Consider the following 27,764-nt stretch of genomic DNA (forward strand, 5'->3'; position numbering starts at 1 on the left):
TGGACATGTAGGGGGCAGGCTCTGCCAGCACCCTTTGTTAACCCCTCTCCTGTCTTCTTCCAGCAGACGGGGCCCGGTTCCCGAGCCGGGAGACCACAGAAGGTAAGAACATGTTGAAGTGACGGCGCTTCAGTGAAGGGAGACCCAGGGAAGAGGCCACCGAGGTCAGCTGGGTGGCCCGAAATGCCTCCTTGTCATCAAGATCCAAGGCTCGGCTAGGTCCAACTCTCTATAATGTCAGAGCCCTGCACTGTGGGTCCAGCTCTCTATAATGTCAGAGCCATGCACCGTGGGGGTCCAGCTCTCTATAATGTCAGAGCCCTGCACTGTGGGGGTCCAGCTCTCTATAATGTCAGAGCCCTGCACCGTGGGGGTCCAGCTCTCTATAATGTCAGAGCCCTGCACTGTGGGGGTCCAGCTCTCTATAATGTCAGAGCCCTGCACTTTGGGTCCAGCTCTCTATAATGTCACAGCCCTGCACCTTGGTCTCCAGCTCTTTATGATGTCAGAGACCTGCACTTTGGGCTCCAGCTCTTTATGATGTCAGAGACCTGCACTTTGGGCTCCAGCTCTTTATGATGTCAGAGCCCTGCACTTTGGGCTCCAGCTCTACATAAAGTCAGAGCCCTGCACTGTGGGTTCAGCTCTCTATAATGTCAGAGCCCTTCACTGTGGGTCCAGCTCTCTATAATGTCAGAGCCCTGCACTGTGGATCCAGCTCTCTATAATGTCAGAGCCCTTCACTGTGGGTCCAGCTCTCTATAATGTCAGAGCCCTGCACTGTGGGTCCAGCTCTCTATAATGTCAGAGCCCTGCACTGTGGGTCCAGCTCTCTATAATGTCAGAGCCCTGCACTTTGGGTCCAGCTCTCTATAATGTCAGAGCCCTGCACTTTGGGTCCAGCTCTCTATAATGTCAGAGCCCTGCACTTTGGGTCCAGCTCTTTATAATGTCAGAGCCCTGCACTTTGGGTCCAGCTCTTTATAATGTCACAGTCCTGCACCTTGGACTCCAGCTCTTTATGATGTCAGAACCCTGCACGGTGGGTCCAGCACTTTATAATGTCAGAGCACTGCATGGTGGGTTCAGCTCTTTCCAATGTCATAGCACTGCATGGTGGGTTCAGCTCTTTCCGATGTCAGAGCCCTGCATTGTGGGTACAGCTCTTTATAATGCCAGAGCCCTGCATTGTGGGTCCTGCTCTCAATAATGTCAGAGCCCTGCACCGTGGGTCCAGCTCTCTATAATGTCACAGTCCTGCACCTTGGACTCCAGCTCTTTAGGATGTCAGAACCCTGCACGGTGGGTCCAGCACTTTATAATGTCAGAGCCCTGCATTGTGGGTCCTGCTCTCAATAATGTCAGAGCCATGGTCTTTGTAGTGTCAGAGCCCTGCACCATGGGTCCAGCTCTTTATAATGCCAGAGCCCTGCATTGCATTTAGGCTGATCCTTATAAAATCCACTCCTCTTTAGGCATGTTAGAGACAGAGATCACTGCGAAGCAACCCCTCAGTGCCTTCAGGGGAGAGGGAGCTGAAATCAACAGGAAGGCACAATAAAAAAAAAAAGGATAACGATTTTTTTAAAGAAACTGCCAAACTAAATTATGGGCCCTGGTTCTCAGATGTGCTTCTTTTTGGGCAGAGGCGTGCACGAAACAAGGCAAAAAGCCCTCAGACTGGAGAGGGCCGGCGGCTGAAGGGGGTAGCCACTGTCCCAGCTGTGGTGGGCGGGAGCAGCAGAATGTAAAGAACAGCGGAACAGACCAATGGGCGAAGAGGGCTGAGGAAAGCACCATTGTGTGTGTGTTTTATTATATGACGCAAAAAAAGAAAATATGTGTCTAGACCAGACCTAATAATATAGGGGGAATATGCTTTCTGACATGACCCCAAAGTTAACAATGCCATGTCTCACCCACAGCCACCTCGCAGTGCTAGGACCGCCATGCATTTCACATACAGTGATGTGCCTGCGCCGTGGTCCCCTCCCCTCCTCAATGAAGCAGTTATTGTTATAATATCCATACAAAGCTGCTGACATCTGAAGTCTGCCCCCAGACATAAGAGTCATAGACAACAGCAGCCGCCAAGAGAAGCCATTCAAGCGCACCCCGAGGCAGGCGTGCACCCCGCACGGGACCAGCGGAGGCATGCAGGAGCCCGCACCATTATATCTGAAGAAAACTGTGGAAGGATGCTGCCGAACAGCATCAGTGTGCACGGGGGCCTCCACCGACCATCAGCAGGGAGCAGGCCTCCAGGAGTCAGTCGCCTGCACACAGGCCTCAGAACAGGGAGGAACACCCGTCAGGCTGTTCACTGAGAATATCAGCACGGAGCGGCCACTGGGGAGCCTACCGCCTGCGCCTAAGCTTGTAAGGAGGGTGGCACACCCCCTCAAGGGTTCACCAGCACCATCAGTAAGGGGCAGCCCCAGCGGAGCCCTCGCCAGGGTCCAACCCTGTGCACAGAGGGACACCCCTCAGTGTTCACCAGGACCATCAGTAGGGGGCATCCCCTAGGGAGCCCCTCGGCAGAGTCCACTCCTCTGCAGAGAGCGGGACACCCCTCATGGATTCGCTAGAACCATCAATAGGGGGCAGTCCTTAGGGGGTCGGGCGCCCAGGTTTGCCCACAGGGAGGGACACACCTCCATGGTGTTGCCTACTGCCGAGCTGTGGGAACCAGCGCATGCCTCACTCAAGAGTTTCCTTCACGCATATCTAGGGGTGCCGGAGTGTGGCAGGGACAGACGGTCGAAATGTGGATCCCAAAATCTCGGGAAGTGTGTTCAGAATCTACATAGGACCCTGAATGGTCGGGATCATTAGAGGCCGCTTTTCTAGGGAGTCGGAGGCACAAGGGCCTCCTGCGTTCCAGGCCCAGGACTGAGCTCCAAGCTGGCCTTCCCAGCGGTTCAAGCCCTGTGCCATGTAAGTGCACACCACTCAGCTGTCAGCCCTGGCATCTCGGGCAAGGAGGGGGGCAGGGTAGACCTGGCGCCGGTCCAGGCCCACTCCTAGATTGTAGTGGCTAGAGGCCAAGCCTTCCAGCAGCTGGTGTGTTGGGGGGGAGAAGGCAGCGTTTAGCAAACTCCAGACAACTTAATGGGCTGGGGATCCCTCCAGGCACGGCCCAGGCCACTTTCATCAAGACAAAGTGAGGGAAGCGATGGGCAGAGTGATGCTGCGCCCTGGGGACATCACAGTATGCCAAACGTGGATTCTGAACCCACCTGCAGATGCACTAGGCACTCTCAAGTCCAAGGCAAGTAGGGAAGGAGTAACGCGCAGCTCAACCTGGAACATCTGGCTTCTGCGCTTGTGGCCCTAAAGAAGCCTCTTGGGTCAGTCAACAGCGTGTGCCGATGGCGCCTTCACTCCAAGAAACTTCCATCGGGATGGAGTATTTCACTGTAACCCACACACCTAGCGACAGGCTGCAGGCCGGCTCAGACCCCTCCACGAATACCACCGTCTGACCAGTTACTACTGGCCTCGCTGCTCTGCCCCCGGCTCGCTTTGGAAATGTGAGCCGGCTTCACTGTCAGCGACCACCATCAAACCACCAAGGCTCTATAGGCGTCAGCTGCCGTCGTCACAGCCACCATCAAACCTGCAAGATGCTGGAGACTTCAGGCTCACCAACCATCATCGAACCTCCAATGATCTTGAGACTTGAGCCACCTTTGCTGTCATAAACCACCATCAAACCGTCAAGGGTCTAGAGACGTCAGCTGCCGGGGTCGTCACCAACCATCATCAAACCTCCAAGCTTCTAGGCACATCAGACTTGTTTGTTGTCACCAACCACCATCAAGCGTCCAAGGTTCTAGGCACATCAGACTTGTTTGTTGTCACCAACCACCATCAAGCGTCCAAGGATCTAGAGACGTCAGCCGCCTTCATTGTCACCAGTGAACTCCCTTCAATATTCGGGAGACTTGAGCCACCTTCACTGGCATGAAACCTCTGCTACTCCGTAAGCTTCGTTGCCACCCTCAAAGAGCCTCTGACATCTACAGGGCAGGGCTCGAATTATAGCGTCGCCTTCGGAGCCAGGACGGACAGGCAGCTGTTTACACAACACACCCAGGAGCTAGGCCAGAAAGAAAAGGCTGGACAGAAAAAAAGGCGCACTTGAGAAGGTCCAGCTGTCCGGGTACCAGGAAGGCCTGTGGATTATCACCATCTCTGCTATCAGTACCATGTTTTTTAAAGGGTTGGCTGCGCTGCGGCGGAAACTTGGCACCACATTGCAGCTGATCCGAGGGCGCAAAAAGGGGGGGTCAGCCTGTGACACACCATAGGAGCCAGGGAAGAGATACACCGGAGGGCGCAAGATGGGCTCTGTCCGTACCACACCCAAGGACCCAGGAGAGAGACACAACTAAGAGCGCAAGATGGGCTCTGCCTGTACCACAACGAAGAGTGCAAGATGGGCTCTGCCTGTACCACAACGAAGAGTGCAAGATGGGCTCTGCCTGTACCACAACGAAGAGTGCAAGATGGGCTCTGCCTGTACCACAACGAAGAGTGCAAGATGGGCTCTGCCTGTAACCTAACGAAGAGTGCAAGATGGGTTCTGCCTGTACCACAACGAAGAGTACAAGATGGGCTCTGCCTGTACCCTAACGAAGAGTGCAAGATGGGCTCTGCCTGTACCACAACGAAGAGCGCAAGATGGGCTCTGCCTGTACCACAACGAAGAGCGCAAGATGGGCTCTGCCTGTACCACAACGAAGAGCGCAAGATGGGCTCTGCCTGTACCACAACGAAGAGTACAAGATGGGCTCTGCCTGTACCACAACGAAGAGTGCAAGATGGGCTCTGCCTGTACCACAACGAAGAGTACAAGATGGGCTCTGCCTGTACCACAACGAAGAGTGCAAGATGGGCTCTGCCTGTACCACAACGAAGAGTGCAAGATGGGCTCTGCCTGTACCACAACGAAGAGTACAAGATGGGCTCTGCCTGTACCACAACGAAGAGTGCAAGATGGGGTCTGCCTGTACCACAACGAAGAGTGCAAGATGGGGTCTGCCTTTACCCTAACGAAGAGTGCAAGATGGGCTCTGCCTGTAACCTAAGGAAGAGTGCAAGATAGGTCCTTCGTGTACCCTAACAAAGAGTGCAAGATGGGTTCTGCCTGTACCACAACGAAGAGTGCAAGATGGGGTCTGCCTGTACCACAACGAAGAGTGCAAGATGGGGTCTGCCTGTACCACAACGAAGAGTGCAAGATGGGGTCTGCCTTTACCCTAACGAAGAGTGCAAGATGGGCTCTGCCTGTAACCTAATGAAGAGTGCAAGATAGGTCCTTCGTGTACCCTAACAAAGAGTGCAAGATGGGTTCTGCCTGTACCACAACGAAGATTGCAAGATGGGCTCTGCCTGTACCACAACAAAGATTGCAGGGTGGGTTCTGCCTATTCCACAACGAAGAGTTAAAGATGGATTCTGCCTGTACCACACAAAGAGGGCAAGATGGGTTCTGCCTGTACCACAACGAAGAGTGCAAGACGGGGTCTATCTGTACCACAACGAAGGGCGTAATAACGGTTCTGCCTGTACCACAACGAAGAGTGCAAGATGGGCTCTGCCTGTACCCTAACGTAGAGTGCAAGATGGGTCCTGCCTGTACCACAACAAAGAATGCAAGATGGGCTTTGCCTCTACCACAACGAAGAGTGCAAGATGGGTTCTGCCTGTACCACAACTAAGAGTGCAAGAAGGGCTCTGCCTGTGACACGCCCAAGAAACCAGAAAACAGATTACAAAGAAGGGTGCTCGATGGGTCTGTAACACACTGACGGCGCCAGGGAAGAGATTCAACGAAGGTTACAAGGTGGGGTTTCCCTGTAGCACACCGAAGGAAGCAGGCAGAGATTTACAAAGAATGGCGCAAGTTTGGGGTCTGTCTGTAACACACCGAAGGACCTAGGGAAGAGCGTCAACGGGGCCTGTAACCCAGTGGAGCAGCCAGGGAAGCGGTAACTCCACCTCTGTTCTTCCCCCATGAGCAGAACAGTCAGAGGAGCTGGATGACTCGTCTACCGCCGACCCTGGCATCAAGGGGCATTGCCGGTGGTAGCGCCCACACACTACTGCGGGGTTGGCCCTCCGCAAAGTGAACATACGAGAAGCATGCCAAGTGTACACCAGCATGAGTACTGCCCACACCTTTAGTTGCTTCACTCGGTAAGTGAGCGCACCCCCAAGACTGCACCAAAGATCAAACCTCTCACACAGCACCAGAATACTTCCACGTAGACCACACTACGAAACAAGCACTACACCGACCATGCAGCAGATAGAACAAAGAAAGCACTCTGAGGGCTGGCAAGGTGGGAACAAAGCCCTATATAACGCTATGCAAGCCTAGCGGGGCCAAGACTGGGAGAGCACCTTGTGGGGTCGGATGGGATGGGGTCGTGATCACTGTCTGGGTACATCACTGCACACATCCCACGACGGGAACAACCCGGTTCAGAGCCAAGCGCCACTGATGCCTTGCTGCAACATTCATCCCTCAAGTCCACGGGCTCGCAAACCGACAACATCTGCCTCAAAAGGGGGGGGTAATCTGTGCTACACTTATGACAGGAGCTGACTTCTCAAGAATGCATGCACCTGCTGTTGAAAGCAGAATGTGAAGCATGGGCCTCACCCCAGGTAGCTCATCACACTGATGTCACAGGCTGGGGTCCCCGAGCGGTTTAAAAACAGGGTCAGTTCCCTTCTTATGCACGAGGGTGCGGGCAGCGAGGGATCTGTGGGCTTCAGCCTTCACCAGGAAGGTTTGTTCTGCATGAAAAAACGCTCCCAAAATATGTTTCTCCCCAGCCACCAACACAGGCCAAGGCCTTCTCCCCAGCCACACACCTCACGAGGCCAAAAAGTACATCATGCCAGAGGAAGAAACACTTCAAAAGCAAACTATCTTTTCACACTTCCATTGTGCCAAATGTACTTTTTTTTAAACTACGTGTGATCATGTTTTGGTGTTCTCTGTATTGTGTTTGTAGCTGGGGTGTGCAAAACACAAGGCGCGTAAACATCATCAACGCGTGTAAAAACATCAAGTGCAATACTGACCACTACAATCTACGAGGGCACAAATTGCATAATTCAAAAGTTCAAGAAAGTTGTTAAGTTCGCCCGAATAAAACCAATTTCACTGCAACCTGATGTTTGCACTAGTGTTTACTTTTTGTCTTTCTCCCAATAGTTGCTTTTAATCACTATTGTTTTTCTAGTTGTATCTGTTATCATTGGTATCCGGTGATACCGTCCCTCTCTGGCCCAGTGCTCATGGTCACTGCTTGCTGACTACCACTTTGCTTTGTCTTTTAAGCATGGGTGCAGGGTCTCCAAGCGCCCTGAAGCTGCAGAAAGAAAGCACGTCAGCGCTATATAAAGCGCGTAAATACAGAAACAGGCCCGAAGAGACCTTCTCTCACCACTGATGAGACGGGCCAGTCTCTTGTGTTACAACAGCAGTTAGGACAAATATTTTTAAGGAAGGACGTCCATGCACAAGACTTACTCAGGGGAGTTAAGATAGACATTTATTCAAAAAAAGCCTTCAATGTTGCCCTGCCCACTTGACATCTGACAGAGAGCAGCGGCGCGTGGAGGGGAAGCACTGTTCGCATCATCGGCCCAGACGTCAAATCCCAGATTAATGGCGTCCTTGGAAACCTCGGCAGATGTGGAGAGGAGCAGGGGGCGGAGGGAAGTCCTCAAGCCGCTTCCTGCGGTCCAGCTGGCTCACACCTGGAGGCCACTTTAGGCACCAGGTTCAAAGCAGCCTCGTGGTAACAGGAGGCGGGCACGCGAACCCACTGAAAACCCTGCGGCGCTCTGCATAATGCGGGGTACCCCCGGTGCCAATCCCTGCCAACTCCGATGAGGGGAGGGGCGTCCTCACTGGTGGTCCGAGGCCTGGGACTGGTGGTCCGAAGCCTGGGACAGGCGGCGGGGTCACAGAAGAAGTAACCAGGCAGAGTTAAAAAATGTATAGGTAAAGCATACGATCGCGCCCACTGAGCATCCCAATGCTGGCCCGGCCCTCCCTGGTGCCTGTGCCAGGGGGCACGGTCCAGAAAACAACACAAGACAGGCACCTGGCGCAGGCCCGCACCAGACATTTTCATCTAATTGTGCCTCAACAGGTCTCCTCGGCGGCTGGCAAAGGAACACAGACTAGGCTAGAGAGTTCACAGAGATGAAAGCTGGCACCGGGGCATGGCTGAGTGGAGACGGAGCCTCGCGGGGGCCACCTTTGGAAATGCACAAACGCCGCCGGCAAAAGTTCTGTAGCGACTTCAAACTCGCTGGGCACTGCCAGGGCTACCTGGGAGAGTGCCATCCTTTCGGAAGGCCTGATGGGGTCGGATGCTGGCAGAGACACAGATTGTCATGCCACAGAAACCGGGTCAATGGCTCGGAGTTCACTGGACGCCCCTTCGGTGGAGACTCGCCGCTGGCAGAAAGGGGGAACCTCCCGTCCCAGATGCCTCTCAGTCGGCGCCCGGTCTGGTCAATGTCATTAAAAGCATTTTACAATTGAAATGAAAGCATTACTCACCCAAACCACACCGTGGCTGCACCTTTGCAAAGCAATTGTTTTACATTTCAAATGTAAAGTGTTTCACAATTCGGGCTGCTGGCCTGGCAGCCGGGAAGGGGTGGCACAGAGGGCTGCTGTGTCTCTGAGGCTGGACCCTGGCAGCAGGTCACTCGGCACTGCTGCCAGGACACGCCCGCCCTTGTTTACTTTACAATAAACGCACTGTCTTGTCGTTTTTTGCACAATAATTGTATTTATATAGCGCTTACTACTCCTGACGGGGCGGTGAAGCGCTTTACTGAGAATGTTATTATCTGGACGTCTTGTCGGTAGGGAGACGAAGTTTTTAGAAGGAAAAAGCGGGACAGGGCAAACTTATAGGTAGGACTAAAGGCGGACAACGAACAAAGTGTACATCTGACCTGGAAAAAAAAGGGGGGGGGGGGTTAGGGAGAGAAGACCTTACCTTCTCACATCAGTCACCGTCGCTGCCTCAGTTCAGTAAGGACTTCAAGACCTCACTCTTCAACTGATCACTGAGGACACACCTCTAAGCGCCTTGAGACCCTAAGGGTGAGTAGTGCACTCTGAAAATATATGACTGATTGAGAGGAGAGCGCGCAAGAGGGGAAGAGAGAGACCTACAGACACCTGCGCCAGGAGCGGCCTAGGGACGCATCCAGGGTCCCAATCTGTGCGGAAATCCAGATGAGAGAAGTCACCCCATCTCTGAGCAGCTGCCTCAAGGCAGGGTGCAACAGACCTTGCCTTCAGCACACTGTGCTGTCATACGCTCACCAGAGTAACCCAACCGAAAGTTATCGGTCTTTAAAAGGTAGTTTGCCACAAAAGCACCCATTTTGCCTCCACGTCCTGCTGGTATGCCCACATGCACAACATGCAGAGCCTGGGTACTATAGTAGAGATGGCAGTGCCAGGGGCAATCTAGCATATTGATGAATTGGGGAGGGAGTGTGTACTGCTAAAAGGGTATCTCGCAGCCATGACGCCCTTCACCACTATACCATGGGGCATGGGCGCTACAGAAGGGCCCAACAGTGCACTGCGGTAATGAACATTGGCTTGGATTTATGGTTTAAATATATGTGATGAAGTATCAAGTTGAAATAAAACTTCTTCCAACAAATGAGTTTGTCGGTCTGCGTATAGCCGGTGTTGTGGGAGGGCCTGCTGGTGGTCTCCGAGTTCTAATTAAACCTGTGTGCTGGAGTGGGTTTCAGATGCTACCTTCTGAGATGACCACTCTGCCCTACCGGGGCTCACGTGCCGCCACTGTTGAAACATGTGAGCAACAACAGGAGGTCCATCAAAGAAGCAAGAACCCTCGGGGGCCCTCCTGTGTTACTGAAGGTATGACTATGTGGTGTGTTTGGTTTGGCCGTAGAAGAAACTTTCACAAAATGAAAACCAACGTTATTTTTCTTCATATGTCCATTACATAAACTAGTACTGGCAAAGCCAACAGATCTCACCTTTTCTAAAGAAGTGTAGGGGAAACGGCTGATTTTTTTTTTTATACTTTCGTTTACTGTTCCAAGATGGCCATTTTAGAACTGTAAATTGAATAATCAGGTTTGCGCACGATGCCAACTACAAACAGGAAGTGGCCGAGTAAAGCTACATAACAGCTCAAAATCTCTGCAGAACCAGGAAAGGCATGAGCTGCACTGGCTGGAGGGAAGAAACTGATGAGTGTGGAAGCGAGCAGGCCAACAGCAGGGCGAATACCCGGGATACAGGTGCAATGAAAGTTCTTGTTAAAAGAGCCAAATGTCATTTCTTGTTTAAAATGACAGCAAAACACAGTCAAGAGACTGGGATTCTGCAACCTAAACTTATTAACACATCATGTCGCACCAGGTCACTGTGGCTTTCAAAGCATCTGTTATGCTATGTGTAAGGTCATCTCCACTTGGTGCAGGCCTGCCACGAGACAACTCTGCAGCACTGAACGCTTTCGAAATTCTTCAAAACAATTTACAGGAAAACGTCATTTAAATATGAAGTGCGCATTCCTTCTCTTAAATAGTTATTTTCAACTAACCTTTCCGTAATTTGAAAACAAGACAGTGTATGGAATAAATGTTGAATTTAGGTAATACTAACAGGCATAGATAGCATTTTCAAAGATTCTTTAACTTTATACAGCTAGTGCAAATAAAAACTAACACGTCAAATCCTTAATTCAGATCTATAAACGGATACTCCACTGTAAATGCCTGAAGGAGCTACGGTTTCTGCACCAAATACTAGTGCAATGTATGAAAGATAAAGATCAGATGGGATGGATAAAGCTACTCAAATCCAAGCTGCAACATCTGCCCCATCATATTCTCGCTCAGAGGTCTTCAAACTGGGGGGCCTCCCCCCCACACACACACACCCACCCCCGGGGCGCCTCAAGTGTACCGGGGGGGGGGGCAGACTCTAGCCAAAAGCAGCATTATACAGATAGCTTTTGTTGTAAGAAGACGCATGTTACTGCATTTTTAAAAAGGTAACATCACTTAATTGCAATGTTTAAATAGGGCTAGACATATTTAAATATTGCCATGTTGATAAAGTAATTGTGAAAAATTCTGAAAGGGGGGCAATGATTTTTATTTTTCAACAAGAGGGTGCGGCATTAAAAGTTTGGAGACCACTGTTCTAGCTGGTTGCTCAGGGGAGCGACGGAGAAGCTTGGAGGAGAGGAAGGAGAATCAGAGAGTCGGGAAGGGGGTGGGGGAGCTTTAGGGGACCGCAGGGCAGGAGGTGGAGAGCAAAAAACACATGCACTCTCAAGAAGTGCTAGCAAAAATTACAAAAATAGTACCCTGAATGTGAGAAGTGGAAGAATACAAGTCCTCCATCCAAAGCTACGTTAAACAAGCCTTTGCTATAGGGCGGGGCCAAACACAGGAAGAGGAAGGAAACCAACTGGCTAGGAGGAAGCAAATGAGACTGACAAGAAAGTCAACCAATGGTAAGCAATGGGCTGGACAAAACCCGCTGTGAGTATGGGATTATGCGCAATAATGCTTTGACAACAAACAGATATAAGCAGTCTGTAGGCGAGACCTAAAAATGTGGCAAGACTCATAGGGTTGAAATCGAGCAGAATGAGGACAGAAACTCTTCAGAGTCCCTCATTTCCTCCACGCCCAAGACTCGACAGACTTGTATCATAAACAGAATATGGATGAGTTAATTAGCTATGATAATGGTGGGAAAGTAGAGCTCAGTTAAATAGGACATCGATCTATCCACACTTGCCCATGGATGTGGAAGCGCCACGTGCGGCCTGTGCCTGCCTGCACGGGAGGTCTCTAAGCATGGAGGATGCTACACCACATGCGAGCTAAAACTGCAAAGAGTGACGTAAACTTTATTGTAAAGGTAGAGTGAAGTCCAGAGGAGCTCCATCCAGGTTCTGCACCCTTCTCCAGTAAAACGCACCCCCATCCATAACCAGACATCACGCTCCGCAGTACAGCACACAGCTGAAGGTACAAGACAAACATCAGTAGTGAAACCTCCAGCCGTACGCCCTGTAAGGGAATACGTGTGAATCCACAGAAAGAATGGGCAGAGCTTTCACGTGTACCACGGCCAGGCAGATCCTGACCATGGTGGCAGCGGGAGGAGTGACCCCTCCCCAGGCCAGGCCCGTGAGTCAATATTTAATAATGGCACTTGGGCCTCTGACAGCTGGGGCAACAGCCTTAGGCTATGCAATGTAACCGCTGGAAAAAGCGGAAGTTGAAACTGCTGTACCCTCCTTACTCACATCCTGTTTTGACAGCCGCCTTCACCATAAACTTCCTTCCAGTGATCAGCGAAGTAGAGAGTGCTGAGCTGTGAAGAGGGCCTAGTGGCACGCGTTTTGGGGGCAGACTCGCCAGACGGCTAGTGATTGCCACAAAGGGCAAAGCTCGGCGCTTTCCTTAGTAGTCTTGTGCAGCTCAGCAGTGGAAGGCATGCTGGTGATGACCACTAGGAAAGGTCAGATGTGTGGTCCGGATGCACATTGGGTAGGACAGGATGCTTATGTTAGCGGCTAACATGTTACAGATTAGTGGGCGGCCCGGTCTAGGAAAGGCCAAATGTGTGGTCGGGATGGACCGGGGTAGGGCAGGATGCTTAGGTTAGTGGGTAACGCATTACAAATTTCTGGGTGGTTTGGCCTAGTAAAGGTCATGTGTGTGTGTTTAGGGTGGACAGAGGTAGGAAAGGTGTTGAGGTTAGCGGGGAGTGTGTTACAGATCTGTGGGTTGTCTGGCCAGGACTAGGAAAGGTCAGATGTGTGGTTAAGGGTGGGCAGAGATAGGAGAACATGGCTAGGCTAGTGAGTAGTGTTGATGGAGCTGGGAGAAATCACAGATCTGAGGGTGACGTGTGCTGGACTAGTAAAGATGGCACAGATCCATGGGTGGTTTCAACTGATAAGAAGACGGGACATGGTCTGAGCTGCAGAAGGAATCCCAAGTCAGTTTCCCTTAGATAGTCTCTCATGCCATGCATCCACTTAAAGCGCTTCAACGGCTCGTCAGGCGTAGTAAGCGCTATATGAATACAACTTCCAATTACATGGCCATCGGTGCCGCGGTGAAGAGTCTATCACACACACGGGCAGGGGCCGGTCTCATTCTAATGTACATGTGATGCCTCGCCCGCGGCTCCCTCGGTTATCACCCTAAGGGCCGGGCTCATTACTATTCACATACATTTCATTTCTGCAGGAGGGACTCCCCTGTCATCACACATGGCGGAGCACATCTTCTGGGCGCATTGCCCCCTGACCTCCCCCTGGGTGCGGAGGGGAGGGGGTGTGGGCATTAATGCTCTGTTTTTATAAACATCTCTAATGGGACGTGTTAGGAAGACAAACAGGGCTTAGCACAAGCGCCGGCATTTTACAAATCCACTGAAGCACACAGCAAATAAACTGTAGGGCCGGGGTGGGGTTCCCCAGACCCGAACTGTGAACACAGAGGATGCACCGAGGGGTGGGGCTGGATCCAGACTGAATATACAGACCAATACACCATCCTAAAAGAGGCAAGGAATGAAACCAAAGGGAGGGGTGGGATCCTGAAACCAGACTGAATACATGGAGGAATATACCATCCTTAAAGAGGCAAGGAATGAAACAAAGCAGAGGGGTGGGATCTAGAAACCAGACTGAATATACAGACCAATACACCACCCTTAAAGAGGTAAGGACTGAAGGAATGAAACAAAAGGGAGGGGTGGGATCTAGAAACCACACTGAATATATGGAGGAATATACCATCCTTAAAGAGGCAAGGAATGAAGCGGAGGGGTGGGATCCTGAAACCAGGCTGAATATATGGAGGAATACACCACCCTATAGGCAAGGACTGAAGGAATGAAACAAAGGGGAGGGGTGGGATCCAGAAATCAAATTTTGAATAAAGAGGAAGACATCTTCCAGAGGGGGCAGAAAACAGATGGCTGAACCTAAATATTTGCGAGTGCCACTTGCCGCCACCAGCCTAGTCATACACAGGATGACACCTTCCCGAAGAGCATGGACCAAAGGCTCATCCGAAGCACTGGGGTGGGACAGGATCTAGAACACAGAGGACATCCTTTAGAAAAGGCAGGAACTGAGGGCTGAACAGAAGGACTGAGGTGACGCAACGACAAGAAATCAACTCTGAATACTAAGTATATTCTGAAGAAATACCATCAAATAAAAGGGGACAGTACCCTGAAATAGGAAAACACCCGCCTACCCAGAACAGCAGCGCTCGCCTGCAGTGAGCACAGGAGGGTTAGGCCGGAACCGTCCCTGATGTGCACTCTAACTTCGGGGGTCTGCTGAGGAACCATCACTGATGCCTGCTGGGTTTTACTGAAGTTTTTCAAGCCCTAATGTTATCTACCAACTTGCCTCTAATCCCTTTATTTAATCCTTGTTTTAGTTGTGCCCATGGCTGCTTCACAACCTTAGTTATTCTTTTTTCTTAATTATAAAGTAGTTCTATTAATGAATAAAAATCATAACAGTGAATAAAAAAACAGGCCAAAGAGCGAATAAAAACAAAGAGTGCGACGTCCGCCCTACAGCAATTATATTATGAATGGCTAAGCCACTGCACATGAACTATCACTCTTAATAGTTTGTAAAATTCATAAATCTTGTGAAACAAGCAACGGACAAGTTTAGTCCAGTTACATGCCCGCACTATTGAAATATTGGCAAAAAACAGTTACTGACATTGGCAAAAGCATTACCCAGGTCTTTACTCAATCTGCTTGTAAACTTCCACTTGTTGTTTTTCAAGCAACAACTGTTGTGGATTTAGTGGTTGTCACCACGGCTTCTACTAGATGTTTACACCCTACCTCCAGTTCTATTTCGTTTTCCACTAAGTGGGCACTTACTTTTTTGGGATTAACCCCCAAGGAGTGGTTTTATTTTTGTCCTCCTTTTCTGTTTACCACCGTCACATTCTCCTCCCATGAACTGGGGCACCTCTGCTCCTCCCTCTCGCAAAGACTGTAAAAGGCTAAGGTGCACATGAGGATGAAGACGTCGCCATTTTATCCCAGCGGCAGTCGTTAACGTCTGATCGCATTATCCTCTTGAGAGGTAAAGGTGCTTAAGAGCCTCCAGCTACTAGCAAATGTCTGCCTCTCTTTGACAAAGACATCATTCTTCCTATGGCTCCACCTATCTGACATTTGCTACAAAGGCTTAATGGTCCATCCAGAAGTGTCTAAGTGTCTCTTAGCTACCCTAATCAATGTCAAACTTTACGAGAGTCTTCCAAGTTACAACTTAGCCTGGAATGACTTGAGGTGACAAAGTCATGGCTCTGAGACACTTAAAAGCAAGATATTGCACCAGTGGTTGGTTCCAGCTAGATCAGTGTTCCCACTTTATCAATACTGAAACTAAGGGACCTCAGTGAATCATTATTGGAATCCGGGGACCCCCCACTGAATCATTACTGAAAGCTGGGGACCTAATCTGTTACAATTATTACATTTTCTAAGCAGTTGCGGACCGCAGGCTGGGAACCACTGAGAGATATTAAATCTTTCATGGCAAGGTAGAGCGCAAGAGCATTTATGTCAACATGGCACCATTTCCTACATTAGCTTGATGGCAAAGTTGAGCTACTGAATGGTATATGAAATGACCGCTGCCCTGGGAAGGGTTTGCAATTTCTTATCTGTGGGGGTTCGAAGGCTAAACTCAGGGGGAGGGTTTTATTGGGGGCACTCACTACTCTCCCAGTATAGCTTGGCATGGACTGGACTAGAACTATAATAAGATTGCCTCTTGCCTTCCTTCCATCTTTGATTCAACTGCTCCTAAAGGCAATAAGGCTCCAAGTCAACAGACCTATTCTTCTCCTTCGTTTTGCAGGAACTTGCCCACTCTACAGCAGAATCCAAAAAAGGAGAAGTCCTGTGGAGATGTGGCCATCTTGTCAAATACAAACACATTGTCCAATAATGGGCAAGCCCAGAGAAAACTTTCCTGGATAATTCAGAAGCCCATTGTCAATGCAGGACTGATTCTTCTATCGACTGAGGAAGCGCGCTAACAAGGGTAGAGACACATCACATCCTTTCAATTCACAAAATAAACTGTCAGTTAATTTGTGTGAAGGACCTTGAGTTTGCTCTCTTATCAAGCCAAATACACAACAGCTAAACACTCCTTCAACACTATCGCATCCTAATCAGACAGCATCTCAAGTAAAGGGACTCTAACATTTAAGATCTTAGCTACATCGCCTTCTCTCCTGCATCAGGTTTTTCTCTGGGCACAATGTGAGGGAATACCTTGACAGAACAGTCAACATGGTTGCTTCATCATTCTAACATCTCAGTGAAAGTTCTCAAAGATACTCTCAGATGAGTCATGTTAAATTCCCAACTGATTTCTCTGACTCTTGCACCTGCAACCCTGGCTAACGTGAGGAGCCACAGACACATTTAAGGTAGACCCAAGTTCTGTATTTCACCCAGGTGAGTTTTCACCCATCTCGCCGCGCTGTCCGTCTGTCCTCAGTGCCTTTCAGGACAGACTGAGATCCTTGTTGCAGCATTGATATTGCAATAACTTCTCTGTAAGTATCAACACTGAATAGTCCCTCCTCATTTGCAGATAACTTTCAATGTGAGACAGAGCACAGCAAATATGGATTGATTCCTATTACAGTCCTGGCTGTGCCCCCTTGTTCCATTCATTTCTACCTGTGTTTCAATGAACGCAGGAGTGCCCCAGGGACTCTTACTCCGGCCAACTGTTTCCAAGTCACACGCTATACTTCAGGTATGCATAACTCAAACTCTTGGATTTAAATGTTATGTTTACACTGATGACTCGCAGGCCATCCTACCATTCAGTGGCAACTCCAGGAGCAGAACCAAAAATCATTTACAATGAACTGCAAGAAAACAGGAGAGGATCACTGTCCCCTACTACCTGGGCAAAGACCCTTAGGCATTCATCTACGGACATCAGCTGTCAGGCTATGTAAACACTCCCCCATCTGCACTCATCCAGATGTCTAACGCAGAGGCTTCCAATAGCCCAGAACATGCATTGCTTTTTACTCGCTACAATTCAGCGGTCGAGTGGGCTGTTTAATGATAAGCTCGTAGACTTCAGCACCGTTCTTAAATTGAGCTTCTCAAGAGTTGTACGCTGCAGTGCTTTCTCTCCAGAACCAGTAGGCCCATGCCAACGTAAAGATATCATTTGGCGTCTTGTTTTTCACTTTTCGTGTAGTCAGGGATCTGACCCCGCATTTCTTAAGTCAGTATGGTGGTCCCTGGTCCCTGCATTCAGCACATCTGGGACTTTCTAAAGCTCCCAGAATCACTAATTCAGGAGGACTTCAGTGCAGCTTCAAACTAAAAGGGAGAGTCACTGATAAATGTTTATTTTTCCCCAAAAAGGACTACAAAATAAGGTGTTTTTCTCAAAATTCTAATGCAAAAGCCATTTAGGCAGCAGCACAAAGGAAAAAGATCTTTCTGGGTGACAAAAAACAAAAAAGGAGATGTTTAGGTTTCATGTAGTGCTAATCCAATGAGTCCCCCGGCTTCTGTGCCTCACGGTTTTGGCAAGTCAGGGAGCTGCACAAGGCTAGGGAAATGTAATGATCTACCAAATATCAAACAAACAAGCAAGTGGGAAAGCCGGGATGGCAATGATGATCTCTCAGTGCCACCACTGATTACCTAATCACGAGGCACTGAAGCTGCACTCTGCAGCCCTCAGTGTGGAAGCCAAGAGGAAACTCACAACTGTGGGGCCCCGCCCACACGGAAGTATGAAATGCAGACAAGAAAAGTATGTCAGCTGAGAAAATGCAAAAAAAGACTCTTTCGAAACCGGAAAGTGGCAAGCCAGGGGTCGAAATACAGAAGTGCAACAGCAGCCTTTGCTGAGGCTATCTACAACTTACAAAGAAGTGACTGTAAAACCACCCTGTGTCTGTTCTCTAGAAAAGTATTCATCTCTTCAATGCCAAAGAAAGCAAAGGCACCACTGTGCGTGGGAATGATCGCCTGATCATCACCCGTCATGAATGCAGATATCAGGCTGTTAGCGGTGATCGTAGTCACCAGGCCGCATGATGGGGGCAACACTGGCACAGAACTCTCAAGGAGGCTTCGTGGCGGTCGGTCTTCAAGGCGCCCTTGCTGCGCTCACACCCGGAGGCACCCTCAGGGCTGACACCCTTGTACTATGGGGAACTGATACCGGCATGAGGGGTGTGCGCTTCCTAAGCCCATGGGTAGGTCTTGTTTTCAGCTGAAATACCCTTAATGGATGTTTAACAGCACTTAAAAGAAACACTTAGGTCTATGGTTGTGTAAAGTATACAGATGAGAGAGTCTCATTACAGGAAGCCCCGGGGAGAAGGGGGGTGGCGGCTACGGGAGCAGACTGAGGATAGGAGACGGACATTTGTGTAATAAAACCACTAAAGGGAGTTTTAAACAGTGTCGTTCCATACTAAAATAATCAGAAATTCATACACAGGTGGTCTGATTACCGCGGACATCCTGTAACAAACATAAAGCACAACGTAATTACTGAAGTAAGTGGCGTTACAAACCAGTGATGGGCGCTCTCAGGCCACGTTCGGAGGGGACACAGGGTATGCAGGGGCTAGGTGCCCTCAGCCGTGGTGGTTGAAGTCATTAGCCTCTGGTGTCGGCCCTACGGTGGTCCTGCAAACCAGACCAGCCGTACTCCCCTCCCACTTGATTCTCAGGGTAGAAAGGGCTCCCACGGGTAGAATGGGGAGGGGCAGGTTAAGGGACTCATGCAGTTCTAGCTGAGCCCGGTTACAATCCCAGTAACAACTACAATGCCAGTAAGAAGTCTGCCCTTTCAGTACCCTGTAGAGCTCTCCCTTCCATGCTCAAAAATAACTTAATGCAGGAACAAAGAGGAGGGGGTCGGCTCCCAGCTTTATAATCATTTTCCGAACAGGAGACAATGTTAAACTGTGAGATGTGTACAAACATGTTTGTGGTGCTTCTCGTTCAAATGTCCTTCCGTGACTGCAGTGCAGACAGTCCTTGTGCAAGGTGATGCTCTCACAGAAGGCAATGAACATGCTGCCTCCGAGTAGCAGCACCTAAAAACCTGAACACAATGTAGTGTGAAGACTGCACCTGGCTGACACCCCCCATCCCGAAGGAGCTCTCTGGAAAAGAGCAAAGGGCAGGTTCTGTCTAGAAACTGCTTTCCTCTGACATAGTCTGATGTGGATCCCCCATTCTCCTACCACCAACAAAATGGCACTCTTTAGGAATCTCAAGCTCGCTCTTCGTAAAAATGTGAAGGGGAGCCCTGTCTCCATCTCCCTACACTTCAATTTCTGGGCCTCCTCCCTTTGCTCGAGGAATGCAGTCAATCCACAAACACCGACCGGGGAAGCTGAACCCTACCCTTCCTCATGTGCCATGTGAAACCAGTGGCAATCAAAATTGGCCCCCACTGGCCCCAGAAACCATACACCCACCACAACACCAGTCTTGCTGCCATCCTTATTAAGACACACACACACTAAACATGCTCATAGGATGTGGGAATGGGTCAGAAGGCACCCCACTCCATCTGAGGTAGGAGAAAGGTCTGTTCAGTAGTAGAATACACAAAACCAGTACAATGCTGCTACCACTTGATATTAACAATCCAGGACATGTACAATAGTCCCCTGACAATAGTATTTTATACAGAAATACTAGGCACTTACAGAGCCGTGGACCAACCTTTGTACTACAGAAGACAAATGTGGCACTGGCCTACTGATGCCCAGAGGTTCCCAAGCTGCCCTGTTGCCACCACTACAAAGCATGATCAAATCCAGACCCTGTACATGGACTGGGTGTTAACATGTGACGAGCTGACTGAGAGACCTGGCACATCTGTGCCTACTCAGTACCAACCCGAGTGTGGCAGATGACAGAGAGAGCGCTGATGACACGAATGAGCCGGTGTAAACGTGATTCCAACAGGCTATATTCTGAGTAAAATCAGGAGTCTGTCCTACCAAGGGCGGGACATAAAGTCCAGACTGACACTGTGCTGGACTCTGCGGGAACAAATACTGATTAGGATGACGTAATGTGACATCATAACAGCTGCAGAAGGGTAGAGCGCCTAGGAATCTGTGTGACGCAATCAACAACTTATCATCACCAGGTTATGTGATATCATAGTATCTATAGAGGTTTCAGGAGCCTGTGAACCTGTCAGAATCCATGAAATCATACATTCATTTGACATCGAAGACATCACGCCACCTGTAGAGCCCCTAAGAACATGTGACAAGCAAGTCCGAACCTTCAAGTACCTTGAAGCTATCCCACTCGCTAAATGGCGCACAGATCAAAACAAGTCGCTGCACACACCTTCAGAGAGGACACAGAGTGAGCAGAGACAAGCCTCATATTACTAAACCACACAGACAGGACGTGGCAAGACCTGAGCAGAGGAAGGGTTTGCATGCAGGGCTAGCACTTAAGGAATAATTAAGTCTGAGAAGAAACAACCCAAACCGAACAAATGAAGTAAATAAAAAGTAATCAATGCAGAAAGGTATTCAGATTGCTACGATAACATATTAATTGTGTCTATACTCAAGAGAAACAAAGCATAATTGCATAATCTCACAGAAAAGCAACTCCTGCACAAACGTATGCTATGGTAAGTGTAAAGAGCAAAAGTAGTTACCAGGCCGCAGAGCACTGTACTCTGACCCAGTGTGAGAGAGAACCTGCACTGCAGCAATGGGAATCCATTCTGTTGCATTCACAGCAACACCAATACACGCTTTGTACTGAGAGGAGGTGAACTCCTCGTGTGTAAAAAGCGCAGAAAAATGTATGATAGGAAACAATTCTGTGCTGCACACATCAGTGCACAGTGTGACCAAATTTCACTTCACCACAACACAGCAGCAGGAAACAACACTTTCAAGAAAAGGAAACACATAATTTAGAATAGTACGTTAAAGATTCGGGATGTTATATTTTAAGTAATTATTTCGGGATAAAAAAATGTCAAGAAGGTATACAAGGGCATCGATACTTCATAATGAACATGCTCAAAACGTTACAGTAAAATGTAGCACTTCACATCAAAATGTAATATATTTCAGGTACATACAAACGAGAGTGAAGGCAGTGTATACATTACAATCCTAGGTTAAAAATAACCTGTACTCTATTCTACAGGTAACGTGCAATCAAGAGTCTGTCAATCAACACCTCATTTTACCAGGTCAATGTAAGCAACCGTCAGTGGAAGGCGTAATCGGTGTTAAAAGTAATTAACACAATCCAATGGGACAAATCATTATTATGGTAAAAAGAAAAGCAATTAAGTGCCAACTGTAAATCCAACTAGGACTATCCAGTGTTAAACAAGTAATATTTAACTTTGACAATGAAACCTCATTGGCAAAGCTAATCCAAAGCAGAACAGTGAAAGCAATAAACATTTCCTGATCATCTGAAGTAAAAACAGTTATTACAACAGAAATCTCTACTCAATACGAAAAGTAACCAATAAATTAAAAAGTAATGCATAGACAAATAAAGCACCACGACTCTAACTACTGCTCACCATCTGTTACACACGTGACCCCTTACTGATGTAAACAATGAGAAGTCATTATTACTGCATGTACACTAAAGCCACATTCTCGAACCCAAAAGTAATCCGTTACTCTGTGAAAACTAATCAGTACTATGAAAAGTAGTAAGTACTTTGCAAAACAGTGTAATAAAAGGGATCAGTATGCTATAAGAAGAAGCAGCAAAATTGCTAATAATTTGCAACAGAGGCAGACAGTGCACGCTTAAGAAAAGCAATTGTTACTCCATGAAAGTTCACTGGTGCTGGACACAGCAGTGCAGACCCGGTGCAGGAAGTAGCCTGCAGCAAAGTAAACACACTGATAACTGCACAGTAAGCAATGCCCCCCCCCACCCCCGGGAGGGAGTGTGACGTCACCCACCGGCGGCCGTGACGTCAGAGAGGTCGTGATTGCGCGCGCTCTGAGGGAACTCCTTGAGTTTACGTCCGGACAGGTTGAGCGCGCCAGAAGCGGCGGCCTCCTCCAGGGCCTTGTCGGTGCTGCGGCTGCTGCCCGAGGCGGGGCCCGGGGGCTCGTCCCCTACGGCCATAGGGGGGGCTCGGGCTCCGCTCTCTCCGGGGCCTGCGGCGCGCACGAGCTCCGGCGGTGAGTGATGGGGCTCAGGGTCCGCGGGAGTCGCGGCGCGAGCAGGGGGCGGCCCCGGCGGAGGCCACGCCCACCCGGCTGGATTCACTGGAGGAGCACTACTAGGGGGCGTGGTCAGGGACTCCGCCCAACTGTCAGGGTCCGCGGGATGCGCGAGCAGGGGGCGGGTACACAGAGATCGCGCCCATTCGGCAGGAGTCACCGGAGGGCGGGCTAAGAGACTCCGCCCAACAATCAAAGGTGGTGATTCAAGAGGTCCACGAGCGGAAGGCGGGGCTTGGGGCCTTGTCCGCCTATCAGAGAACAATAGGTGGGACCAGTGAGTTCAATGTTGACAGGAGAAGGGACGGAGACAGCATGGGAGTGCGGTTGAAGGCTCCTCCCCCCCAAGCCTAGAAGCTCCGCCTCCGGGCTCTGTAGGACAAGACTACCAGTAAGGACCGCCCCCAGTCCCTTCCCATCAATCACAGCTGACATTAAACTTTCTAGGGGGCGGAGACTAAAGCTCCACCCGCCCATTGTGAATAAGTAGGTAACAAAAGCCACGCGACGCAAGGGGCGGAGCCAAAAACCACGCCTCCTACACCCACTGCTCCAATCACGAAGGGGGAATACAGTTGGGCGGGGACAAGGAGTAGGAGGTGGGTTCCAATGGGCGGCCATATTTGATCGGGAGATGGTTCATTCACTCTGATGGGAATCACGTTTTACAGCCCCATCACGGCTATTGACCTCTACAAAGACACCCCAGAAGTGAATGGAATAACGGGAAGAGAGGTGGCAGGCCATCCGTCTGCGCCCTCCAAAAAGTACCTAACGCTCCTGGACTTTACTCTTCCTCCACTTTCCTGCATCAGACCTCTCTTTTTTTGTTTAGATATAGTAGTTGTGTTTGCCAAAGAATAATATACTTTACAATAAATACTAGTCAAAATTCACATAAAAAAATCTACTGCATGTAGTTGTAAAATCCAATCGTTTCAACAAAGCAATAGCATTTGACAAAGTAATAAACATATTATTAAATTCATGTTGTTTGGGTCTTAAATGTTACTGCACTAAGCTGGCACAGGTAAATAACACATGCATACGTTGATATTGATATTTCTATTGGTCTGTATATCCCTTTTAAAATGAACGCAGAAGTGGCATACAAACATGTCAAGATTTGCATGATCCTCCCTGAGAAAGATTTGCAAAGTCACCCAAGTGTGTCCTTAATAGAATTGAAAATTCTTGTCATGCATGATTGAAAGTTTTTGCTTGTGCTCAATGTGCCACTCTGAATGCAGAGTTTTTTTTTTTTTTTTAGCAAAGTATGGGTCATTAATTGTAGGGCATTGACAGAAGTACTAGAAACAGAAGTGGGACTTTCTCCTAGATTGGAGGTAATTTGTATCCTGGAAGAGATTCTCACAGGAGCATCAAAGGAGGGTTAAACAAACCAGCTCAATTATCATTTTCACCTGCACTAAGACTTGCAGCCCAGCTCAGTTCACAATACACCAATTCATTTATACAGTAACAAAAATCCTCGTTGGCCGACAGTAATCTAGTCCAAAATTCTAGCTTTGACATAATCAATAAAAAATACTAAGAGATTAATCATGGCGTATGAGCTGAACCAGCAAAAGAGTGTGCAATATAGTGAGACAACGATGGAGGAGAAAATGCCCCCTCTTCAGTGATGTGGGCAATGGGCCCTTTATCTGCCACTATAGAGTCTCCTATAGCAGTCGCTTTTAGGGTAAGTAAAGAGATACCCACCTAGAATAAAATAAAACAGAGCAGAGTCAGGTCCCATACCCTACAAGACAAGGTGAGAGGAAAAACAAGTATTTCTCTCTGACGACAGGTTCAGAGCCACAAAATCTCAGCCCAACACTCTGGTCACTTGGATGGTCCTCTGGGCAAGCCGCTCACTGAGGAGAGTTCTCAGTAGCCTTCTGGCCAGCTGTTGAATGGTTACAAACCAGGCTTGAGTAAAAGGATTGGAACTGGCATTCCCCAACTGTGAGAAAGAACCTAACAAGAGCAAGCCGAATTCAGAGACTCTTGCAAGATGGCTTACCTAAACATGAGAGCAAACAGCTTTAGCAGCAGAACAAGATTACCTTCCAGTACCAATAATCCCCAGCAGATCTTTCTCAGACCTGAGTGACAGAGAAGTCCCTTTCATTTAATCTCATACAAAAGACCCGTCATGGGGCCTTATTACCCATAGGGTGCACTTTCTCTGCTTGCACCATAACAAAGCACCTTAAAACAGGTGTGCCAGGTGCATACAGAGAAAGTGTGCCATAATACATGGAATACGCTGCCTGCAGGGCAGAAGTGAACTTGCGCTGCCACGGGGCCAGCGCATTTAAGTGAAAAACAGAGCGGCTTTGAAGCGGCCACTCAGTGTTCCACAGTGCAGGCAGAAACCCACCTGCATTTAAAAAGGGCATTAGAGATCCCCTTGCAGGAGAGAAGAGGAGGTTCCTCTAGGCCCCCCCCCCCCATACCTAAAAAGTCATGGTTTGGCAGAGGAAATGATGAGGGAGAATGCATAAGGGACACTATTCTTGAGACTTTAGAATCCATTAAAGGGAGTAAGTCTGATTGTGCTGGAAATAAATCCAAAGAGATTTATCCTTTACATTCTGAGGTTTCGAAAAATGAGGACAGTGAAGAAGTTGTCCCCTCACTCTGATCAGAGAGAGAAATTTCTCTCTAGGAACGGGCTCACAAGGAAGAAAATGGGCTGCTTAAAAACCCTAAGCCTTCTGAAGTGACTTTGCTGCAACAATTTCATCAAGCTCTTAAGATTGGGGTTGTAATTCATCAGCATGTTAGACATGGTCATACAGGAGTGAAAAGACCCTGACAAAATCAGTGTACCTTGGTTAATGTCAAATTTCTATCTCATAAAGTATATGGAAACGGTGTCACCTAATATGGTGCACGTCGGTTTAGTGATTTCAAGTGTGATCGGAAGATCCTCGTTGGCTGAAGAAATTATCTTTAAGGATCCAGCCAAAAAGAAAATCGATTCTGCCTTAAAGTGTTTTCTGGATCCCATTTGGCACTTTGTGAAGGTATATATGGGGCATACACCTCACAATCTTTAAATTCAGACTTCGAGGCTTTATTTAACGCATTTCATGATGGTACAGAGTGTTCTGATCTGCTGGAATGAATGGAACGTCTAGTGGAATTTGTATCAGACATCTCCCCCAATATGGTGCAAGCGGGGGAATAGGCAAGCAGAGCCTCTATTGCTGCTACCTGTACTCTGTTGTGGTTCAGCTGCTCTTAATGCAGAAAAATTGCAAACTGTATCATGTTTTTATCATGATTAATGCAGTTATGAACGTATGGTTGATTGGTTTCACTACCTTGCATACAAATTTGAACCTTATTGCATTTAAGTGATTCTAATCGTTTGCATAGTTGATGGCGTTTTGTTTTGGGATACCTCCATAGTGATGCCTGGGAGGAGGAGAAGGGACACAGAGTTAATTTCTGGCATACTTCCGGGTAGTCTTCATTAGTCTTACTATAGTGCTACTCGTCCTCACCCCATTAATTACAAACCACCCCTTTCTTCGTTCTGAGCCTCTGACTGAGTTTACAAAATTACAGCAGGATGCTGGATTTGCCAGTCCAATTATGGCGCCCAGTATAGTTGGCAGGTTTTACAGCTTAAGCCCTCTGGTTGTTTCTGCCTCAGAGGCAGGATTCACCTCACAGGTAAGGACAAGTAGGGCTACGAGTAATAAAGGTTACCGGGAAGTAATCAAGACAGTCCCTCTCACTGAGTAAGGTGTCATTTAAACATAGAAGTATTTTTTTTTTTTACAGTTCAAAATTCCTCTCTTGTTTGTTATGGTTTGTAAGAGTCTGTATTTAGTATACGTTAAGTTCTGCCTCACCCGTGGGGACGGGACCTGGCTGCAGCTTGGTGCTGTTTCTGCAAGGCAGTGAAAATCCACGACCAAAGGCCTACATCCAATTAGAAAATATTAGCTTTGTTTAGAACATGCTGGTAAATTTAGCAGTAATGTTTTAATTATTCTGTTCTATTGATTGGGTATTTCTTAAGTGCATGGCTACCCAGAAGGGCCTCACGGAGCTACGAAAGCCCAGTAAGTAAACCGATAAGCTCACAGGTTAGAAGTGAGTAGTTTTCAACTGTTTCCTAAATGCTAAATCTGCTTTGGTTTGTCTCAAGTTCTGTGGGAGCGGATTCCAGAGCTTCGGTACTAGAAAACCGAAGGGCCGTCCTCCCTGCTCATCTGGGGTCAGATGTATCAAAGGGTTTTGCCCATTCTGTGTCTATGGGAAAATGTGTTCGTACATATGGCCCCTGGTTTCTAGGAATTACAAACAGTAACTGGCTGTTCGAAGGGAAGCTTGAAAGGGGAAATTTGGTTTTGAATTATTTTAGCACCCCTTTTGTACATCGCTCTATGGGCGATACACAATTCCTAAAATCTATCCTTCAGAGGACTGGTAGCCAAGGAAGGTTTACCAGGGCTGTGGTGGCAGAATGATGTGTGGGCATTCTCAAGAGGATGCATGCTGTAGCACTTTAAATGGTTTCAACTCTTTTTAAAAGTGATTTTGGACTGCACCAAGTATAGCGAGTTTCCATAATCACGTCTGGAGACAATCAATCCCTATACTACTAATCTGTTTGATGGCTATGGCTTAAGTACCCTTAATCTTCATTGATGTAATTCCCACTAATCCCAGACATTAGATCACAAGGCGAACCACACACCTCCAGAGACAGGAAACTCCAGAAAAAATGCTGCTATTGCAAGTACCGCCCACCGTCAACCAGACACCAAAAGATGCCTGTCACCACCAAGGTCTTGCTGAAGGCAGAGATAATGAGGGAGATCTTAATGACTGGGACGCAGATGAGCAGGACAAGGCGTCACAAACATTAATCGAGATGTTACTTCTACAACTCTCGTCCACATCCCAGTCATTACATCATGTGGTAAACCAAAGCTCAGGGGCCTATAAAAAATAATGGTCAGAAGGGCAAGTTCTAGCACGGCTGGCATGAGAGGTGGGCGCTGACCTGGAGGGCGGGGAAGGGGGACATAGGAGTCGGGGGCTGTGTTTAAAAATGACTGACCATTTAAAAGCACCTGGGTGGATCTGCGCTTGTTGGAATCGTATACAAAATCTTCTCCACTTATGATGGTAGGTTTCATTTGTGCTGACAGCCGGGGCTCTGTAAGTATGTCTCTACACGCCGGAGAGATTTTAGTTGTGCAAATTCATTCTGTTTAGGAACCAAGCTAGTAAGTGGAGAGACTGGACCCGGATGTAGCACTTGACCCTTGTTCTTCGTCAAATGGAAATGCATTGTAACCACTGGGATGTGAGGATTCTCTGAAAGGAGAAGTAGTCCTGTAAACCAGTGC

The 27,764-nt window shown here is 48.5% G+C and overlaps 1 protein-coding gene across 3 annotated transcripts in view; it reads right to left on the reverse strand.

Moving 5' to 3' along the window:
- LRCH4 (leucine rich repeats and calponin homology domain containing 4) overlaps positions 1 to 22,362 on the reverse strand; it is a 153,260-nt gene extending 130,898 nt beyond the window's left edge. For 2 of the 3 annotated variants that reach the window (XM_069215653.1, XM_069215652.1), the window contains exon 1: positions 22,114 to 22,360. In XM_069215653.1, coding sequence (XP_069071754.1) covers positions 22,114 to 22,282 — 169 coding nt within the window. In that variant the 5' untranslated portion in view covers positions 22,283 to 22,360. Of the gene's footprint in view, positions 1 to 22,113 lie in introns of all 3 variants that reach the window. The other variant, XM_069215654.1, reaches the window with a different exon arrangement.
- Positions 22,363 to 27,764: the final 5,402 nt, after the last annotated feature.

The sequence above is a fragment of the Pleurodeles waltl genome, chromosome 12 (genome assembly GCF_031143425.1).
Source record: "Pleurodeles waltl isolate 20211129_DDA chromosome 12, aPleWal1.hap1.20221129, whole genome shotgun sequence".
Lineage (NCBI taxonomy): Eukaryota > Metazoa > Chordata > Amphibia > Caudata > Salamandridae > Pleurodeles > Pleurodeles waltl.